The 16,872-nt window shown below is 41.7% G+C and overlaps 2 protein-coding genes across 7 annotated transcripts in view; both read right to left on the reverse strand.

The window, feature by feature from the left end:
- Positions 1-563: 563 nt before the first annotated feature.
- On the reverse strand, positions 564-12,770 carry LOC144001892 (arrestin domain-containing protein 3-like). Of its 6 annotated transcripts, none has more exons than XM_077496516.1 (8): positions 12,341-12,770; positions 6,881-6,962; positions 4,127-4,274; positions 2,946-3,048; positions 2,611-2,867; positions 1,799-1,952; positions 1,520-1,683; positions 564-1,407 (listed from the first exon to the last, which is right to left on the reverse strand). In XM_077496516.1, coding segments are annotated over exons 2-8 (888 nt in total). In that variant the 5' UTR covers positions 6,883-6,962; positions 12,341-12,770; the 3' UTR covers positions 564-1,347. The 6 variants fall into 6 exon arrangements, with proteins under 6 accessions (XP_077352642.1, XP_077352640.1, XP_077352643.1 ...); XM_077496514.1 differs by lacking the exon at positions 12,341-12,770 and adding an exon at positions 8,662-9,360; XM_077496517.1 differs by lacking the exon at positions 12,341-12,770 and adding an exon at positions 7,384-8,310.
- Positions 12,771-12,900: 130 nt separating this feature from the next.
- Positions 12,901-16,872, reverse strand: part of acads (acyl-CoA dehydrogenase short chain) — a 29,243-nt gene continuing 25,271 nt past the window's right edge. The window contains exons 6-12 of the mRNA XM_077496521.1: positions 16,170-16,281; positions 15,884-16,035; positions 15,629-15,799; positions 14,379-14,516; positions 14,064-14,159; positions 13,926-13,982; positions 12,901-13,317 (exon numbers count right to left, since the gene is read on the reverse strand). Of these exons, the coding sequence (XP_077352647.1) occupies positions 13,165-13,317; positions 13,926-13,982; positions 14,064-14,159; positions 14,379-14,516; positions 15,629-15,799; positions 15,884-16,035; positions 16,170-16,281 (879 nt within the window). The 3' untranslated portion in view covers positions 12,901-13,164. The remainder of the gene's footprint in view (positions 13,318-13,925; positions 13,983-14,063; positions 14,160-14,378; positions 14,517-15,628; positions 15,800-15,883; positions 16,036-16,169; positions 16,282-16,872) is intronic.

A 16,872-nucleotide genomic window follows, 5' to 3' on the forward strand; every position in this document is an offset into this window, starting at 1 on the left:
ATTAAAAAACAAACAAAAAAAAACGACCATGTATAGTAAGGCGTTTTTTATTCGATTAAAAAAACGACCATGTATAGTAAGGCATTTTTTATTTTATAAAAAAACAAAAAACAAAAAAAAGAACGACCATGTATAGTAAGGCATTTTTTATTTTATTTAAAAAAAAAAAAAAAAAAAAAAAAACAACCATGTATAGTAAGGCGTTTTTTATTTTATTAAAAAAACAAACAAAAAAAAACGACCATGTATGGTAAGGCGTTTTTTATTTTATTAAAAAAAAAACAAAAAAAAACGACCATGTATGGTAAGGCGTTTTTTATTTTATTAAAAAAAAAACAAAAAAAAACGACCATGTATAGTAAGGCGTTTTTTATTCGATTAAAAAAACGACCATGTATAGTAAGGCATTTTTTATTTTATAAAAAAACAAAACAAAAAACCCCAAAAAAACGACCATGTATAGTAAGGCGTTTTTTATTCGATTAAAAAAACGACCATGTATAGTAAGGCATTTTTTATTTTATAAAAAAACAAAAAACAAAAAAAAGAACGACCATGTATAGTAAGGCATTTTTTATTTTATTTAAAAAAACAAAACAAAAAACCCCAAAAAAACGACCATGTATAGTAAGGCGTTTTTTTTTTCAGTGAGTGAGTGTTCGTGAAATGCTAATTAGCCACTTTGGGCTTGTCAAGTTACATAATCATTATGCAGGATTTTTTATTTTATTTTTTTATAAAATAAACATTTATTTTTATCAAAAGTCGATCATGACACCAAGTAGATCATCACAAAATAATAATAATAATGATAGTAATAAAGCACAAAGATGGAATGAGCAACAGACATCAAAAAAGTTGTGCTCAAAAGGACAAATATAAAAATATGAAAAGATATTGCACTTTTAGTCATCTCCCAAACTTTGAAGGACGTTTCACAAAACAAATTCTCCTGTAAACTTTTTTTTTTTTTTTTTAAATAATTTGGCGCTCTTTGGACACGGAACGCGCTCGTAAAAAAAGTATTTGCATTATTATGAATAATAAATCGGATTTAGCTCTGAGCAAAAACGTCAAAACAGGCGACTTGTGGTTCTTTGAAGTTGGTCGTTTGTGCTACACGCACGCGCACACATTCACGTTTTCAAACATTTGAAGTTGAAGTGCATCGGGTGACGTCCGCATCAGTCTTGTGTGTGTGAGGAAGGACACGCGAGCTTGGAGGAAGACGGCAAGTGGGCGGAGTCTCGTCCCGTCCCAGGAAATCTCCGTCCATCAATCCGCAATTCAGCGGTCATGTGATCCTGGCTGAGGGGGCGGGGTTAGATGTCAGGCGGTGTTGTGGCTTCAGCGTGACGGACACGCGTCCGGACGGCCAGGCTCCGCCACGTCGGGATACGGGTCCACCTGAAGGGGGTGGGCGGGGCCAGGTTACACATTTGGAACCAGGAAGACGCTCGGCAAATCGTGGACCAATCAAGCGCGAGGCGGCAGAAGCAGGAAGTGCGTCGGCGCTCACCTCGGCGTAGAGCGGCGGCGGCAGGTATCGGAACTCGGTGATGTACGTGAGCAGCGCCGCGCTGGCGTGTTCCTGTTCCTGCTGGCGCTGGTGGGCGCCGTGCAGGAACAGGAAGTGGCGGCGCTGCGACTCCGGGATGGCCAGCTCGCTGTAGCTGGGCGGAGCTAAAACACAAAAAACAAAACGGTCGCATCGTTTGGAAATGAAAACACATTTGTACATGGGTAGGGAAAAAAAAGAAAAAACAAAAAGGCGGAGACGATTGTTGGCCCGCCTTACCCTCGGGGTGCTCGGCCACGCCCGGCCAGCTGGAGGCGCTGCCGCGGCTGCTGATGCTGGAGGTGCGAGAGGCGGCGGCGTGTAGCGGGATGGTCCCGATGACCAGCGGCAACGACAGCGACAAGTTGAGACCGCCAGGAATGTCCACATACACCTGCAAAAAAATGAAAAATAAAGACATTTATATTAAAAGTGACATTTTACGACAATGTATAGTAAGGCTTTTTTTTTTTTTTTTTTTTTTAAACGACCATGTATAGTAAGGCTTTTTTTTTTTTTTTTTTTTTAAACGACCATGTATAGTAAGGCTTTTTTTTTTTTTTTTTTAAACGACCACGTATAATAAGGCATTTTTTTTTTTTTTTAAACGACCACGTATAATAAGGCATTTTTATTTTTTTTTTAAACGGCCATGTATAGTAAGGTTTTTTTTGTTTGTTTTTTTTAAACGACCATGTATAGTAAGGCTTTTTTTTTTTTTTACCATTAAGTAGTGATCGGTAAGGCATCTTTATTTTTGTAAATGACGGTAAGGCGTTTATATATATATATATATATATATATATATATATATAAAAAATTCATCCCTGCGGAATGTTGCTCCGCTACTGGCTACACAAATACTGCAGACCGTAGCAGTGCCATTAGCGTGCTATGCTAACATTGCTTACGGGTTAGCACATTTCAACCAGCTAATAACTGATGCTCGGTTTACCACACTGGCCAGTAAATTTGCCGACAATTTCCGCCCATCTCAAGGGTTTGCGACGCTAACTGTCACTAGCATGCTAAGCTAAAGGCCAAGGCCTCACCACGAGGGCGTACTCCACACGGATGATGGGGCAGTCGAGGATGGACGGCGACACGGGCGGGATCTTCAGCATCCGGCCCTCCCAGCTCTGGCTCTTGCCCTGCGCCAGGGCCTCCCCCCGCAGGTTGGACACCAGCTGCTGGATCTCTTTGCCTTTGCCCTTGGCGAAGAAGGTCTGCGTCTGGTACAGCGCCGCCTTGGGCACCACCACGCGGGTGGAGCAGTTCTCCACCTCGGCGAAGATCTGGATGGAGTCGCCTTTTGGGGGGGAGGGGCCAGAGGGGGGCGTCAGCGGGGGGCGGAGCCGCAGTCCTCGGCGGCGAGCGCGGCGCTTACCCGGCGTGTAGCCTTTGCGAGCCACTTTGACGCTGAGCGAGATGGGACCCGACGCGCAGAACCAGCAGCACAAAGTCTTCTCCTTGCTGCCCGCCTGAGGAGCCTGAAAACGCAACAACATGCGTCCCCTTGAAACCCGACCGCCAGCCTTGGAACAGGATTTCAAACGCCGAACCTCGTTCAAAACATGAAACCGGGCTAAACGATCATTTTCATTGAAAATCCTCATTGGAGATCATATGAAGGCTTGAAACCCGAATTTCAAGCCCTAACCTTGACTTGACAGCAAAACTTGAAACCCCAACAAACACAATAATCAAACCCTGATTTGAAATCCAAATGGGGTTGCTTGAAAGTGCAAAGCATCGTTTCAAACCTTAATATGAAACCCTAAACCTCGTTTATAAGACCATAATGGCGTCTTGAAACCTCAACCCAAACCAGTTTAAAAAAAAATAAATAAAAATCCAACCCAGGCTGAAAAGCCAAATACAAAAACTAGAATTCTACTTTGAAATCGAAATTTTGAATCCGTAATCCTAATTTGAAACCATGTGTTGAAACCCTAATTTAGAACACTATTTAGTTAAAAAATATATATATATATATTTATATATTTCAGGCTTGAAACTCAATTTTAATTAAAATCTGAAATTTTAATATTAAAATATTTTATTTTATTAATTTCATTCATATTTAATTAATAATAAATAAATATTGATAAATAATAATTATTATTATAATGATAAGAATTATTATTGTATAATTTATTTAGAATGCAAATTTTATTCATTATTTATTTTAATTAACATTTATTTATAATAATAATAAAAATAATAGTAATATAATAAATAATAATGTATTATTTATATTATATATAATAATTGGATTTTAATTAAATAATAATTGTTTTATTATTGATATATTATATAAAATGTATTCTTAAAACCCTTATGCCAATCCTATCTGTGAAAGACGCTATACAAATGAAGGTTATCATTTGAAATTGTAATCTGGATTTTGGAGCCAAACTCTGTTTAAAACTTTTACTCTGACTTGAAAGCTTACTTTTAAAATTAAAATCCAGGATGGAAGCCCGTCATCTTAATTTTAATCTCGTCTTCGAAGGCCTCGCCGGACTTCGAGTCCGAATGAGTCGCGTTGAGGGGGGCGTGGCCTACCAGCAGCAGGGGCGTGTTGATGTCGATGTGCTCGAAGACGATGAACTCCTTCTTGACCTTGACGGGAAGCATCCAGGGTCGCTGAAGCTCCGCCTTCACCCAGTACCTCACGCTGCCGTGTTTGCCCTCGAACGACGTCGCCAGCGCCCTGCGCACACGCATACACGCGCGTCAACGGACTGACGGAATATTTGCACTCATTTTTTTGTCTAAACAGGCAGATTTTCAATTGCAAGACCGAATGGGTCAAATTGACCCATTGCATTTTTTTTTTTTTTTTTTTTTAAATAGAACATGTTATGACTCAATAGTTACTTACGAAATAATTAGTAATGTTAGTGATTTATTTTCCCCCAAGTCAGACGTTTTGTATGACGGGTCAAATTGACCCAATGCATTTTTTTAAGCAGTAAATGTTACGACTCAATAAACAACTAATTAACTTACAAAAAAATTAGTAATGTTAGTGATTTATTTTCCCCAAATCAGATACTTTGTATGACGGGTCAAATTGACCCAATGCATTTTTTTAAGCAGTAAATGTTACGACTCAATAAACAACTAATTAACTTACAAAAAAATTAGTAATGTTAGTGATTTATTTTCCCCAAATCAGATACTTTGTATGACGGGTCAAATTGACCCAATGCATTTTTTTAAGCAGTAAGTGTTACGACTCAATAAACAACTAATTAACTTACAAAAAAATTAGTAATGTTAGTGATTTATTTTCCCCCAAATCAGACACTTTATATGACGGGTCAAATTGACCCAATGCATTTTTTTAAGCAATAAGTGTTACGACTCAATAAACAACTAATTAACTTACAAAAAAATTAGTAATGTTAGTGATTTATTTTCCCCAAATCAGATACTTTGTATGACGGGTCAAATTGACCCAATGCATTTTAAAAAAAAATTTTTTAAGTAGCAAGTGTTATGACTCAATAAACAACTATCTATGAAATGATTAGTAATGTTAGTGATATTTTCCACAAGTCGGACACTTTGTATGACGGGTCAAATTGACCCAATGCATTTTTTTAAGCAGTAAGTGTTACGACTCAATAAACAACTAATTAACTTAACAAAAAAATTAGTAATGTTAGTGATTTATTTTCCCCCAAATCAGACACTTTATATGACGGGTCAAATTGACCCAATGCATTTTTTTTTAAAGTGTAATGACTCAAAGAAATGATGAAGTGATGAGTAATGTTAGTTAATATTTAGATTTATTTTCTCTAAATCAGACACTTTGTATGACGGGTCAAATTGACCCAATGCTTTTTTTTTTTATTGTAATGACTGAAACAAATGATGAAGTGATGAGTAATGTTAGTTAATATTTAGATTTATTTTCCCTAAATCAGACACTTTGTATGACGGGTCAAATTGACCCAATGCTTTTTTTAAGCAGTAAGTGTTACGACTCAATAAACAACTAATTAATTTACAAAAAAATTAGTAATGTTAGTGATTTATTTTCCCCAAATCAGATACTTTGTATGACGGGTCAAATTGACCCAATGCATTTTTTAAAAAAAATTTTTTAAGTAGCACGTGTTATGACTCAATAAACAACTATCTACGAAATGATTAGTAATGTTAGTGATATTTTCCACAAGTCGGACACTTTGTATGACGGGTCAAATTGACCCAATGCATTTTTTTAAGCAGTAAGTGTTACGACTCAATAAACAACGAATTAACTTACAAAAAAATTAATAATGTTAGTGATTTATTTTCCCCAAATCAGATACTTTGTATGACGGGTCAAATTGACCCAATGCATTTTTTAAAATTTTTTTTTTAAGTAGCACGTGTTATGACTCAATAAACAACTATCTACGAAATGATTAGTAATGTTAGTGATATTTTCCACAAGTCGGACACTTTGTATGACGGGTCAAATTGACCCAATGCATTTTTTTAAGCAGTAAGTGTTACGACTCAATAAACAACTAATTAACTTACAAAAAATTAATAATGTTAGTGATTTATTTTCCCCAAATCAGATACTTTGTATGACGGGTCAAATTGACCCAATGCATTTTTTTAAGCAGTAAGTGTTACGACTCAATAAACAACTAATTAACTTACAAAAAAATTAGTAATGTTAGTGATTTATTTTCCCCCAAATCCGACACTTTATATGACGGGTCAAATTGACCCAATGCATTTTTTTTTTTTTTTAATTGTAATGACTGAAACAAATGATGACGTGATGAGTAATGTTAGTTAATATTTAGATTTATTTTCTCTAAATCAGACACTTTGTATGACGGGTCAAATTGACCCAATGCATTTTTTTTTTTTTTTAATTGTAATGACTGAAACAAATGATGAAGTGATGAGTAATGTTAGTTCATATTTAGATTCATTTCCCCCAAATCAGACACTTTGTACGACGGGTCAAATTGACCCAGGAGGTCAAATTTCTGCTTCAATAATCGGTTCATTTCGCAACCTCTCCTTTCTCTGAGTCCATTTTTGCGCTCGGCCCTCGAACCTCCGCAGGGCGCGATAGCGACAAGTGACGTTCGACGTCGTCGACGTGCCTCTTATCTTTATGTTGCAAACGTTCCCCCCCCGCTTCCTTCCCTCATTTGATGACATCATTGCCACAAATTCTGTCATGGCGCCAGCGTTTGCGACGCGGCTCGGCGCCTTCTCGCCAGCTTTGAGAATCAAACTCGCACGGACGCTGATGAAAATCGGGAATTTTAGCCGAGGGGGCGTGGCTTGACTCACATCTGCGGCAGGTGGAAGCTGAAGGCGAATTCGTGCAAGCCGGCGTGCAGCAGCGTCACGCCTTCGTCCGCCGCGTCCTCGTCTGCAAACAAAACAAACCAAATCACAACTTGGTGAAATAACACGTTTTCAAACCTTAACCTTCGTTTCGAACCTTAATTTGATAGCCGGTTGAAACCTTCAACTTTTGCTGAAAACATGAATTTAAAACCTTAACTCTAGCGACCAATTGGAGAAAGTAACTATTTGTTAGAAATCATACCCCAATCCCTCAAATGAGACCCTAATTTCAAAACCTAACTCACAATTGAAACCCTAATTTAGAACGATAATGGTGACCGACTTGGTCCCCCAAATTTCAACCCTGAACTTTTTGTTTTAAATGCTTATCATCGTCTTGAAATCCAAACTTTGACTTTTGACCATAAATCATAAACCTCCAAACATCAATTTAAACCCAAACTACTTGCTTAAAACCATAATCATACACAAGGAAGCCAAACCGTCACAACAACTTTCACCACTTCATCACTTGAACGCTTCAAACTTGTTTACATTCGCTGGGCGTGTCCGCTTTCCCCCGACATTGCACATGCGCGCGACTACGTAACAGGAAATGTGCGCGGTGTCACGCGCATCTCAACCAAAACTCCTTCATCCTCTCACTACCGTGGTGTGCGCGTGCGCGTGAGCTGGCTCGCTGGCTGGCTCGGCGGGAGCGGCCCAGTCTGCAGCAGACCAGTTTGAACCAGCCGGAGCAGCCTCTCGCCGACCGAGCCAGGCCCCGCCCCCCCTTTGGGCCGGCGGAGCTCGCTCGTGATTGGAGCGAAGGCCTTCCCGAGCCCCGCCCACCTCGCCTACAGCCATGTGGCGACAAGGAAGGAGGAGGAGTGAACTTAACTCAACACCACAAGTGTCACGCAAGGACGTCTGCTGATAACGCCGACAAAATATATAAACGTTTTAAAAGACTGAGCGGCAGTTACGGAAGGCACCAATCCTTTTTTTGGGGGGCGAATCGCGAATTGAAACCAGGCCGGCGCCCTTCCGCGTTTGTCTCCAAAGCACCACCTGAAACGCTCAAATGTGATTAAGGCGACACTCGATTTGTTTGCCTTCACCGCTCAGTGTTATTCAACCGCACTTCTTTTTTTTGTCAACAGGAGGGTGCAAACACCCCGGGGGACCTTTCTCGCCATCGTCCATCGATATGTGAACTAAAGTGCAGAAAAAAACAACATTACGACCTGCGTAACTGAATTCAGGTTTCGAAATGCGTACGAGCGCGTGTGATGCTGATGAGAGGAAGAAGCTGCTCCTGCTGCTGACGATGATGATGATGATGATGATGATGTTTGGCAATATGTCAAGAATGTTCGAAAACAAGCAGGAAGAGTTTGACCCACATTCGGCCGAACTGAGCACGTATTCCAGTTTAAATTCCCACTTAACTGAAAATAAAGTTGTTTTGACGCACGATAACCCCCCCCCCTTTTTCTCTCTCCTCCTACCCCGGCTCGCCCCAGCGTGATCAGGTTTGAACCGCTTCGAGCAAACAAAAGGGGAGTTGCCTCCGATCCGAGCGATGTCACCACTTCGCCATGTTTGCGAGGTCCAAAAAAGTCCCGAAACTAGTAAACAAGTGTCGCACATTAAAACATTTTGGAGCTGCTAATAAAAAAAAAAGAAGTGAGGATGCGGATGTCACGTGACAAGCCAGCAGCTGTTTTGCTGATGATGATGATGATGATGTTGTTGGTGGTGTCATGGCCGTGGCTCACCTCGCTCCTCGCCGATGAGCGTGTCCCGGTGGTGCAGGTACTCCACCTCCTCGGTGTAGTTCTGCGTGTACGCCGTGTTGGCGCCGGCGTTGCGCGACTCGGTCCAGCGGACTTTGGCGACCCCGCGCGCGGTCACGTCCAGGCTGCGGACGCGCACCTCGCCGGCCACCTCCACCACCACGCGGCCGGACACCAGCTCGCCGCCGGAGAACACCGGCAGGTTGCTCTCGTTCAGCGTGTCGAAGCACACGGCCAGCGCCCGAACTTTGCCCAGAACCATGACGGCGAACCGACTAATCAAGCGGCCCGCCAAGAGCGGAGCCGAGTGGCCCCTAGCTCCCGGTGGCCCCCACCCGGCGTCGGTGCTGCCACATTGGGGGGGTTGGCTCCCGATGCTCTCCGCTCCGGTTCGGTTCGGTTCGTGCGAGTGCTCCCGCGCGTAGACTGCCAAGCTCGTCTTAAAGGGCTCCGTGCGCAAAAAAATAAAAAATAACCTCACTAAGCATGTGCGCGCCACGCGAGAGTGCCTGGAGGCGCGCGCGCACTCCGCAACAGGCAAAGGAGGCGGATGGATGCGAGGCTCGCTGCGACCGGCTGTCATCAGAGACTGTGACGTCACGCGACGAAGACGCGATGCAAAACCCGGAAGTGAATCTTACAAACAAACGCTAGTAGCGCTTGTGTCCAAATTCAGACGGCTGGCTCCTCCGAAGGACGAATTTGTCGGCTGCATGACGTCACTCCCGGCGCGACTCGACTTCCAATATCGGTAACACATTGACCGACAGTCCGTTCATGTGCTGTCGCGTCGCGCCGGGAGTGACGTCATGCAGCCGACAAATTCGCCCTTCGGAGGACCCACCCTTGTGACTTTGGACACAGGCAGTGACTTATTGGTCCTAATAATGTCACCTATACGGATGCTTGCCTCATTGAGCCATTTTTAGCACTAAAAAGTTAATATTTGGTCCAGAATTCATGTGAATTAGTTTTTATTTCGTTTTGAGTTTGTTTGTTTTTTAAAGTTGGTTTTAATTCCTTTTCAGTGTGGTTTTGTTCATTTTTGTTTTGTTATTTAATAAATGCTCTGTTTTAGTTAGTTTCAGTATTAGTTTTAGTTTTGGAAAAAAAAAAAAAAAGTATTACTTGTGTGCAATATTCAAAAGCCGCCATGCGAGCGACATCATCTGAAGGTGCTTTTCTATTTGCTGCTTTGAGATGACGTCACTTCCGTGTGTGACGCATTTTCAATCGTTCTTATTCCGGTTCATTAAAATAAATCGACTTCGAATCACATTTAAAATCTTCCCCAAAAGCTCATTAAATTAATTACCAAAGACGAAAACAAAGGGCATTTTTTCCATAAATATAGTTTTGTCAACATAAAATGGAGTTTCAATTTTTGTTTTATTTAGTTAACGAAAATGTTTTTTTGAATTTTAGTTTCTTCGTTAGTTTTAGTTAACTAAAACAGCACGTGTGACGTCATCTTCCGTCAATAGCAAGTGGCCTAATTTAGTTTTTAAAAGGTATTAATGTTCATGAAAAAGAATCAAGTTATCACATAGATAAAATATTATCTACTTACTGTTGAAAATGGCTCACTAAGACAAGTACCCCGTTAGGGCAGGGGCGGTTCTCGAATGTCATGTATAAATATATTTGAGAATAGCAAATCAAATGCTGGAGAGGCTTGACGGAGGCTACGCAAATTTCTGAAGGGGATAACAGCCACGATTGATTGTAAAATTTACGAGAAATAGACTTGAGGATTTGCAAGGAAAAAAAAACCCCAGAAACTTGCAAATTTGCCACTTTATGTCACAAACCTGTGAGTGTATTTCTCATACATTTGTAGTGTTTTTTTCTTGCAAATTTCCCACTTTATAACGTCACAAATCCGTTGCCGTCGTACGTTAGCCTGACTTGAAAATAGATGATACGTTTACAGATCATTTTGTAGACACATTATGAGCTCACAAACTTGAAATTGACTTGGTGGCACAGCAGTTGCATAGGATGCTAGCATGATGACATGATTACTATCAGCTAGCACGCTCATGTCAAATTGTTAGCTCACCCACCTCTTTACCTGTTCATCAGGTGCGCAAACTTACAGCGAAAGCGGATCCGTTTTGCCAGAGATCCTGTTTGTCTATTAGTTGTTTTAGTAGCGCATGACATGCTTGTGTATATTCTTCGTCAAATATCTCATTTCAATATTTCAACAGGCTTCATATTTAGTTTTGAGGAAGGCTGGCCAAACAGCCGCAGGATCCTGCAGAAGCTGCCGAGTTGGTCCACAAAACGTTGTTTGCAGACACACAGCTAATAATACGAGATCATGGGTGTGCATAATTCACCATGTTGCAAACAAATAAGTCAAATTTGTCAATCCAAAAGTTTGGGAAAGCGGCAAAACTTTCACTGCAGGAAGTAGCACACAATTTTTTAAAAGATTGCCGAGCCCGAGTATATATGATGGCCAGTAAAAAAAATACATATTTCCATTTCATTTCAGTACTTCAAGGGACACTGTAAAATTTAGTGCCATCTAGTGGTATTGGAAGGCAACGAGCCAAGTTTGAAGCTCATGCATTTTGAAACGTGCGCACGATGATGCCTCCGATGGAACACACACTTTTGCAAGCCTACTGCCAATACTACGTCGCGGGGGTGCTGGAGCCTCTCTCAGCTGGCTCTGGGCAGTAGGCGGGGGACACCCTGGACTGGTTGCCAGCCAATCGCAGTAGGCGGGATACTTGACACATTGAATCTTTTACAACAGTGAAAAGTTAATATTTTGTCCACAATGAATTTGATATCTTCATTATTTTTCATGTACAATTGATATAGCTTTTAAAAAGTAAATTTTCTACTTGCTGTCAACTGATGATGATGACATCACCTGTGCTGAGGAAGTACGTAACGGCCAATCATGGATCACCTGTTTTCTAGGTTTAGTTGGTAAACTGAGCCATGATTGGTCGTTACCTACTTCCTCAGCACAGGTGATGTCATCATCATCATCATCATCATCATCAGTCGACAGCCAGTGGACATATATTTTTTAAAAGGTATTAATTGTACATGAAAAATAATGAAGTGACCACAATTATAGACAAAATATTCACTTTTTACTGCTGAAAACGGCTCAATGAGTCAAGTATGCCTTACTAGACGTATTATTATCTATTTAAAAAAAAAATACGTTGTGATACAAGTTTTTTGCATATTACTGAATTAGGCTCTAAAATGAACATTGGAAAATCCAAAAATTTTAAACACACCTTTGAGCACATTTCAAAGTCTGGGTTATTATTATTATTATTATTTTTACTTTTACCAGAGTTTTGATTTTGTATCTACTACCTCATTACTGAGCATGAGCACCACCAGTGTTGGTTCACTTGCAGCTCTGACACATCCAATATGGCGGACGAGCAGTCGGGTCAATCGACGCGATGGAAACACGTCTACAGGCCACAGCGTTGATTTGTGGAAATCAAAATGCGAATGGGGTGGGGGCGGGGTCTAGGGGGCGTGGTTTACTCTTTCGGGAGTCCATCATCATCAACAACAACAACAACAACATGCTGGCTTTTCGTGCCGCGCGGACTCGAAACATAGAACCGCGTGAGCGGACGTGAAGGCGCGCGGAGAGCCGGCCGACACTTGCCTTCCGTCCGGCTAGCGAACTAGCTGCATGTTCCGCAGGATCAAGCGGAGGGGAGCCGCCGCGTCTCCTCGTCGCACCGGGAGGAGGAGGAGGAGCGGACGTCCGCCGCCGCCGGTGCAGGAGACCACTCCGCGGGGGTGCTGCTTCCGACCCACCACAAGAGCTACTCGCTCGGTTCTGCGGGTCTGGACGCAGCTCTGGAGCGAACCTGTGGAGGAGGAGAGGAGGAGAGAAAAACAACAACTGGAGCACATCTGGAGCTGCAACATGGACCAGTAAGATGCGCGCTCATATTTTCGACCTCATAAACCGAGAATTGATGACGCAAATAGCAAGAAAAAAAAAAAAAAACTGGCAGATGAGCAGAACAAGTCTGTGCTTTTTTTTTGGTTTCTTTTTACCGACTCAGGATTTTCTGCTGACGAACACAATTCGCACTTCCATCAGTCCCAGCAAGTCATCCAGGCCCTGAAGAGGCAAAGCAGGCCCAGACCGTCAACCAACCACCACCATCTACTTTTTTTTTTTTTTTCCTTTTAAAGAAGCAACTTACACGAGCGTATATTTATATTTCATTTCATTGTGCACGTTGACAATCATAAAATTGTGATCGAGGCACACATCACTTGTACAAGTGCCTAGGACGCCATCTGCTGGCCAAACACGAGAATGACTTCAAAAGTTTTTTTGTTCCCCCCCCCCCCCCTTCCCCAAACAAGTGGGTGGGGCCATGTAAGTCAAAACAAGGCAGCGTTCGCTTGTGTTTATGTTGTTCACATTCCAGTCACTGGTTGGGATTTTGAGAGGTGGGGGTCAGAGGTCATCTAGGGGGCGTAGTCCTTGAGCAGCTGCCCGGCGATGACCAGTCTCTGGATCTCGCTGGTGCCCTCGTAGATCTCGGTGATGCGAGCGTCGCGGTAGTGGCGCTCGGCGGGCATGTCCGTCACGTAGCCCATCCCGCCCAGGACCTGGATGGCCTGACGGGTTAGCGCCCAAAAAAAAAAAATCTAAGTTACAGTGATTGCAGTTGGGTCAAAAAGAAAAGCCAAACTTAAAAAAAAAAAAAAAAAAAAAAAAAAAAAAATACTTTAATGTTAAAATGATATACTAAACAGCTAAAAGTTTGAAAATTTGAATCAGATTTGTTTGGATGTCATTTTCTGCCACTAGGTAGCATTAGTGTTTCATGTTGGTCATTGGTGTCATGTTTTTTACATTAACCATTAATTATATATTTTTCTTATGATTGCTTTTTCATTCATTTTTTATTTACTTGTTATACAGCACAGTCTATTTTTTTCATTTATTATGTTTTTTCATTTTGATATAATTTTTAGTTTATTATGAAAGCTTTTCCATTCATTTAGTTGTTTTTTTTTCCCCATGAAAAGTATGTAGTATTTTTTTTATTGACTTGTTACACCGCACATATTTTTGTCATTCATTAGATATGTTTAAAATAAAAACCCGCGAAAGAAAGGAGGGAACACTGTAACCATGAAAAATCCCAAACTCCTAAAAACTTGAGTCCTGCTATTGTAAAGTAACAGTAATCTCGAGTACAATTTTCGGCTCCTCTCCTCACCTGATGCGAGCAGAAGGTGGCGGCCTCGGAGGCGGCCAGTTTGGCCATGGCGGCTTCCTGGAGACGAGGGTTTTATTGTGAAAGGGTCCGGCGCGGCGGCGGGCCGCAGGAAGTTGTCGCGGGGGATTTTCGCCGTACCTTGACGAAAGGCCGCTTCGCGTCGCGCAGGAGGGACGCCTTCCACGTCAGCAGGCGAGCGCTCTCGATGGCCAGCGCCATGTCGGCCAGCTTGAACTACACCACAAAAAAAAAAAAAAATTGTGTTAAGCGGCCATCTTGGTCAGGTAACAAGTTCATATCAAAAGCCACTATGAAAACAATCGACTTAAAGGAAAAAAAATTAAAATAAATCAATGTGACAAAATAAAATGAATCCATAAAATCCCAAATGACCTTCTAGCCACAAGGGGGCCCCGCAAACACGAAAAACAGACGCAGACGAGTACGCGTTACCTGTACGGCTTGCAGTTTGCCGATGGGCGCTCCGAAGGCGTGACGTCTGTGCGCATAATCGGCGGCGCAGTCCAACGACGCCTGAGCGATGCCGAGCGCCTGAGCCGCGATGCCGATGCGCCCGCTGTCCAACGTTTGCTGCCGGCCGCAAAACGCAAAATTATGTCAAAGTTAAATCAACAAATAATCAATTGTGAAATTCGTCAACAACTATTTTGATCAGCAATGAACGAAGAAGTGGACAAGTAGCTCCCTTTTCTTTTTTTTTTTGCTCATATCTGAAGACTGCAAAGAAAGACCAAACAATGGCCCATATCTTGAAAAAAAACTCGCAAGTCATGGCACTCTTATCTCAAGGCATCCCTGCATTTACAGTCAACGCTAGCTTCGGTTAGCCTGTCTGGTGTTTTACATTATATGTTAGCATTAAGCTAGTGGACTTTTGTTTTGTTCTTAACCTCCAATTGGTACTCATGGAGTCTGCCTACAAAAATTCAATTAAAAATTGATAAAAAAAAAATAAAAAATAAAAATCTGGGTGCACCAACAGTTGTGCCTCACTGACTCGGACCTTTGGCCAATTTTATTTGCACCCCCTAGACAGAATTGTAAAATGCGTTAGTGCCCCTAAATTCTGCCAAGCCACAAATGTTGAAAAATGTCAGCCTTCACACGACCACATGAATTTTTATTTTATCTTTCTAATATATAAACACATGCCTGGCATTATTGTGCCTCATGAATCCTGCCTAGCAACTAGTAGTTCCTCAAAGGTGTAACTATATTTTTGGATGGACTTAGATTGCATTATCAGATGTTGAGGAGGTACACCATGAATTCTGCCTAGCAACAAGTGATACTCGGTCATCTTGCTGGGTGAGTGAAATATAAACATTGCCAAACAAAAAGGTCGTTGCTTCAATGTGTGGATTTAATTGGACTTGTGAATCTGAATTCTGCCTAGCAACAAGTGACTACAGAAATGTGGTTTGTTGAGTCGACTTTAGGGCACCAAATATTGTGCCCCATGAACTCTGCCTAGCAACAAGTGATGAGTGAACTATCATCGTTGCCAGGCAACAGGTAGTTGCTTCAAGGTGTGGATTTAATTGGACTTGTGAATCTGAATTCTGCCTAGCAACAAGTGACTACAGAAATGTGGTTTGTTGAGTCGACTCGTTATTGTGCAAACACTTTGACGGCAACGTTTTGCCAAAAAGCAGCAAAGCCATGGTCGGCGGTCCCGTTACCATGGCGATCTTGAACCCTGCGCCGCGTGGTCCCAGCATGTAGTCCAACGGGATCCGGCAGTCCTCCAGGATGATGTTGGCGGTGGACGATGCCTTGATGCCCAGCTTGTCCTCCTTCTTGCCCAGCGACAGGCCCGGGTGGGGGATGGGCACCAGGAAGGCGCTGATGCCCTGTGAGGCGCAAAGGGGAGAAGGCTCGCGTTAACGCGGGCCGAGACGGGACGAGACGGGACGGGCGCCGGCGTCCTCCCCCGCCTTGTGCTTGAGCTTCCTGTCGGTGGTGGCGAAGACGACGGCGGCGGCGGCGTCCCAGCTGTTGGTGATCCACGCTTTGGTGCCGTTCAGTACCCAATGGTCGCCGTCCTGATGCGCCGTGGTGGACGCGGCGCCCGCGTCGCTGCCGTTGCCTGAGAGGCGGGAAGCAGGGTTGAATTATAGTTTTCGGATTTTCATTTGAGTGAGTTTTTATTTTGTCATTTTAAATGTAGTGTTTGTTCGTTTTAGTTAGTTAAAAATGTTTTAGTTTTAGCTTTAGCTTTACCTGGCTCGCTGAGGGCGAAGCAGCCCACCTGGTTGCCGCCAGTGAAAGGCGCGATCCACTTCTGCTTCTGCTCCTCAGAACCAAACTTCAGGATGGGACCCAAGTAGAGAGACTGACACAAATACCAGATGACAGACGGGACGCGTGTGAGGCGGCGAGATTCATCACGACACGCGTCGTCATGTGTGGAGGACCAAAAACTGACAAACTTCAAAATAAATAAATGACTCAATAAATAAATAAATGACTAAAAGTGAAAATAAAACAGATATAAAACAAATATAATTCAAAAATTAAATACACATGTATTTATTTATGTATATTTATTTTTTGTTCTTTTTATTTCCAATTATATTTTTTGGATTGAATTTTCGAATTAAACATTAAAATTAAATACATATGTATTTATTATGTATATATTTTTTTGTCCTTTTTATTTACATTAATTTTTTGGATAGAATTTTTTAATTAAATATAAAAATTACCTATGTATTTATGCATATATTTTTTTGTTCTTATTTCCATTTATATTTATTTTTTGGATAGAATTTTTTAATTAAATATAAAAATTACCTATGTATTTATGCATATATATTTTTTTGTTCTTATTTCTATTTCTATTTATTTTTTGGATAGAATTTTTTAATTAAATATAAAAATGACTGCTTCGCAGCAGTCACATAATTACCTATGTATTTATGCA

The sequence above is a fragment of the Festucalex cinctus genome, chromosome 15 (assembly GCF_051991245.1).
Source record: "Festucalex cinctus isolate MCC-2025b chromosome 15, RoL_Fcin_1.0, whole genome shotgun sequence".
NCBI lineage: Eukaryota > Metazoa > Chordata > Actinopteri > Syngnathiformes > Syngnathidae > Festucalex > Festucalex cinctus.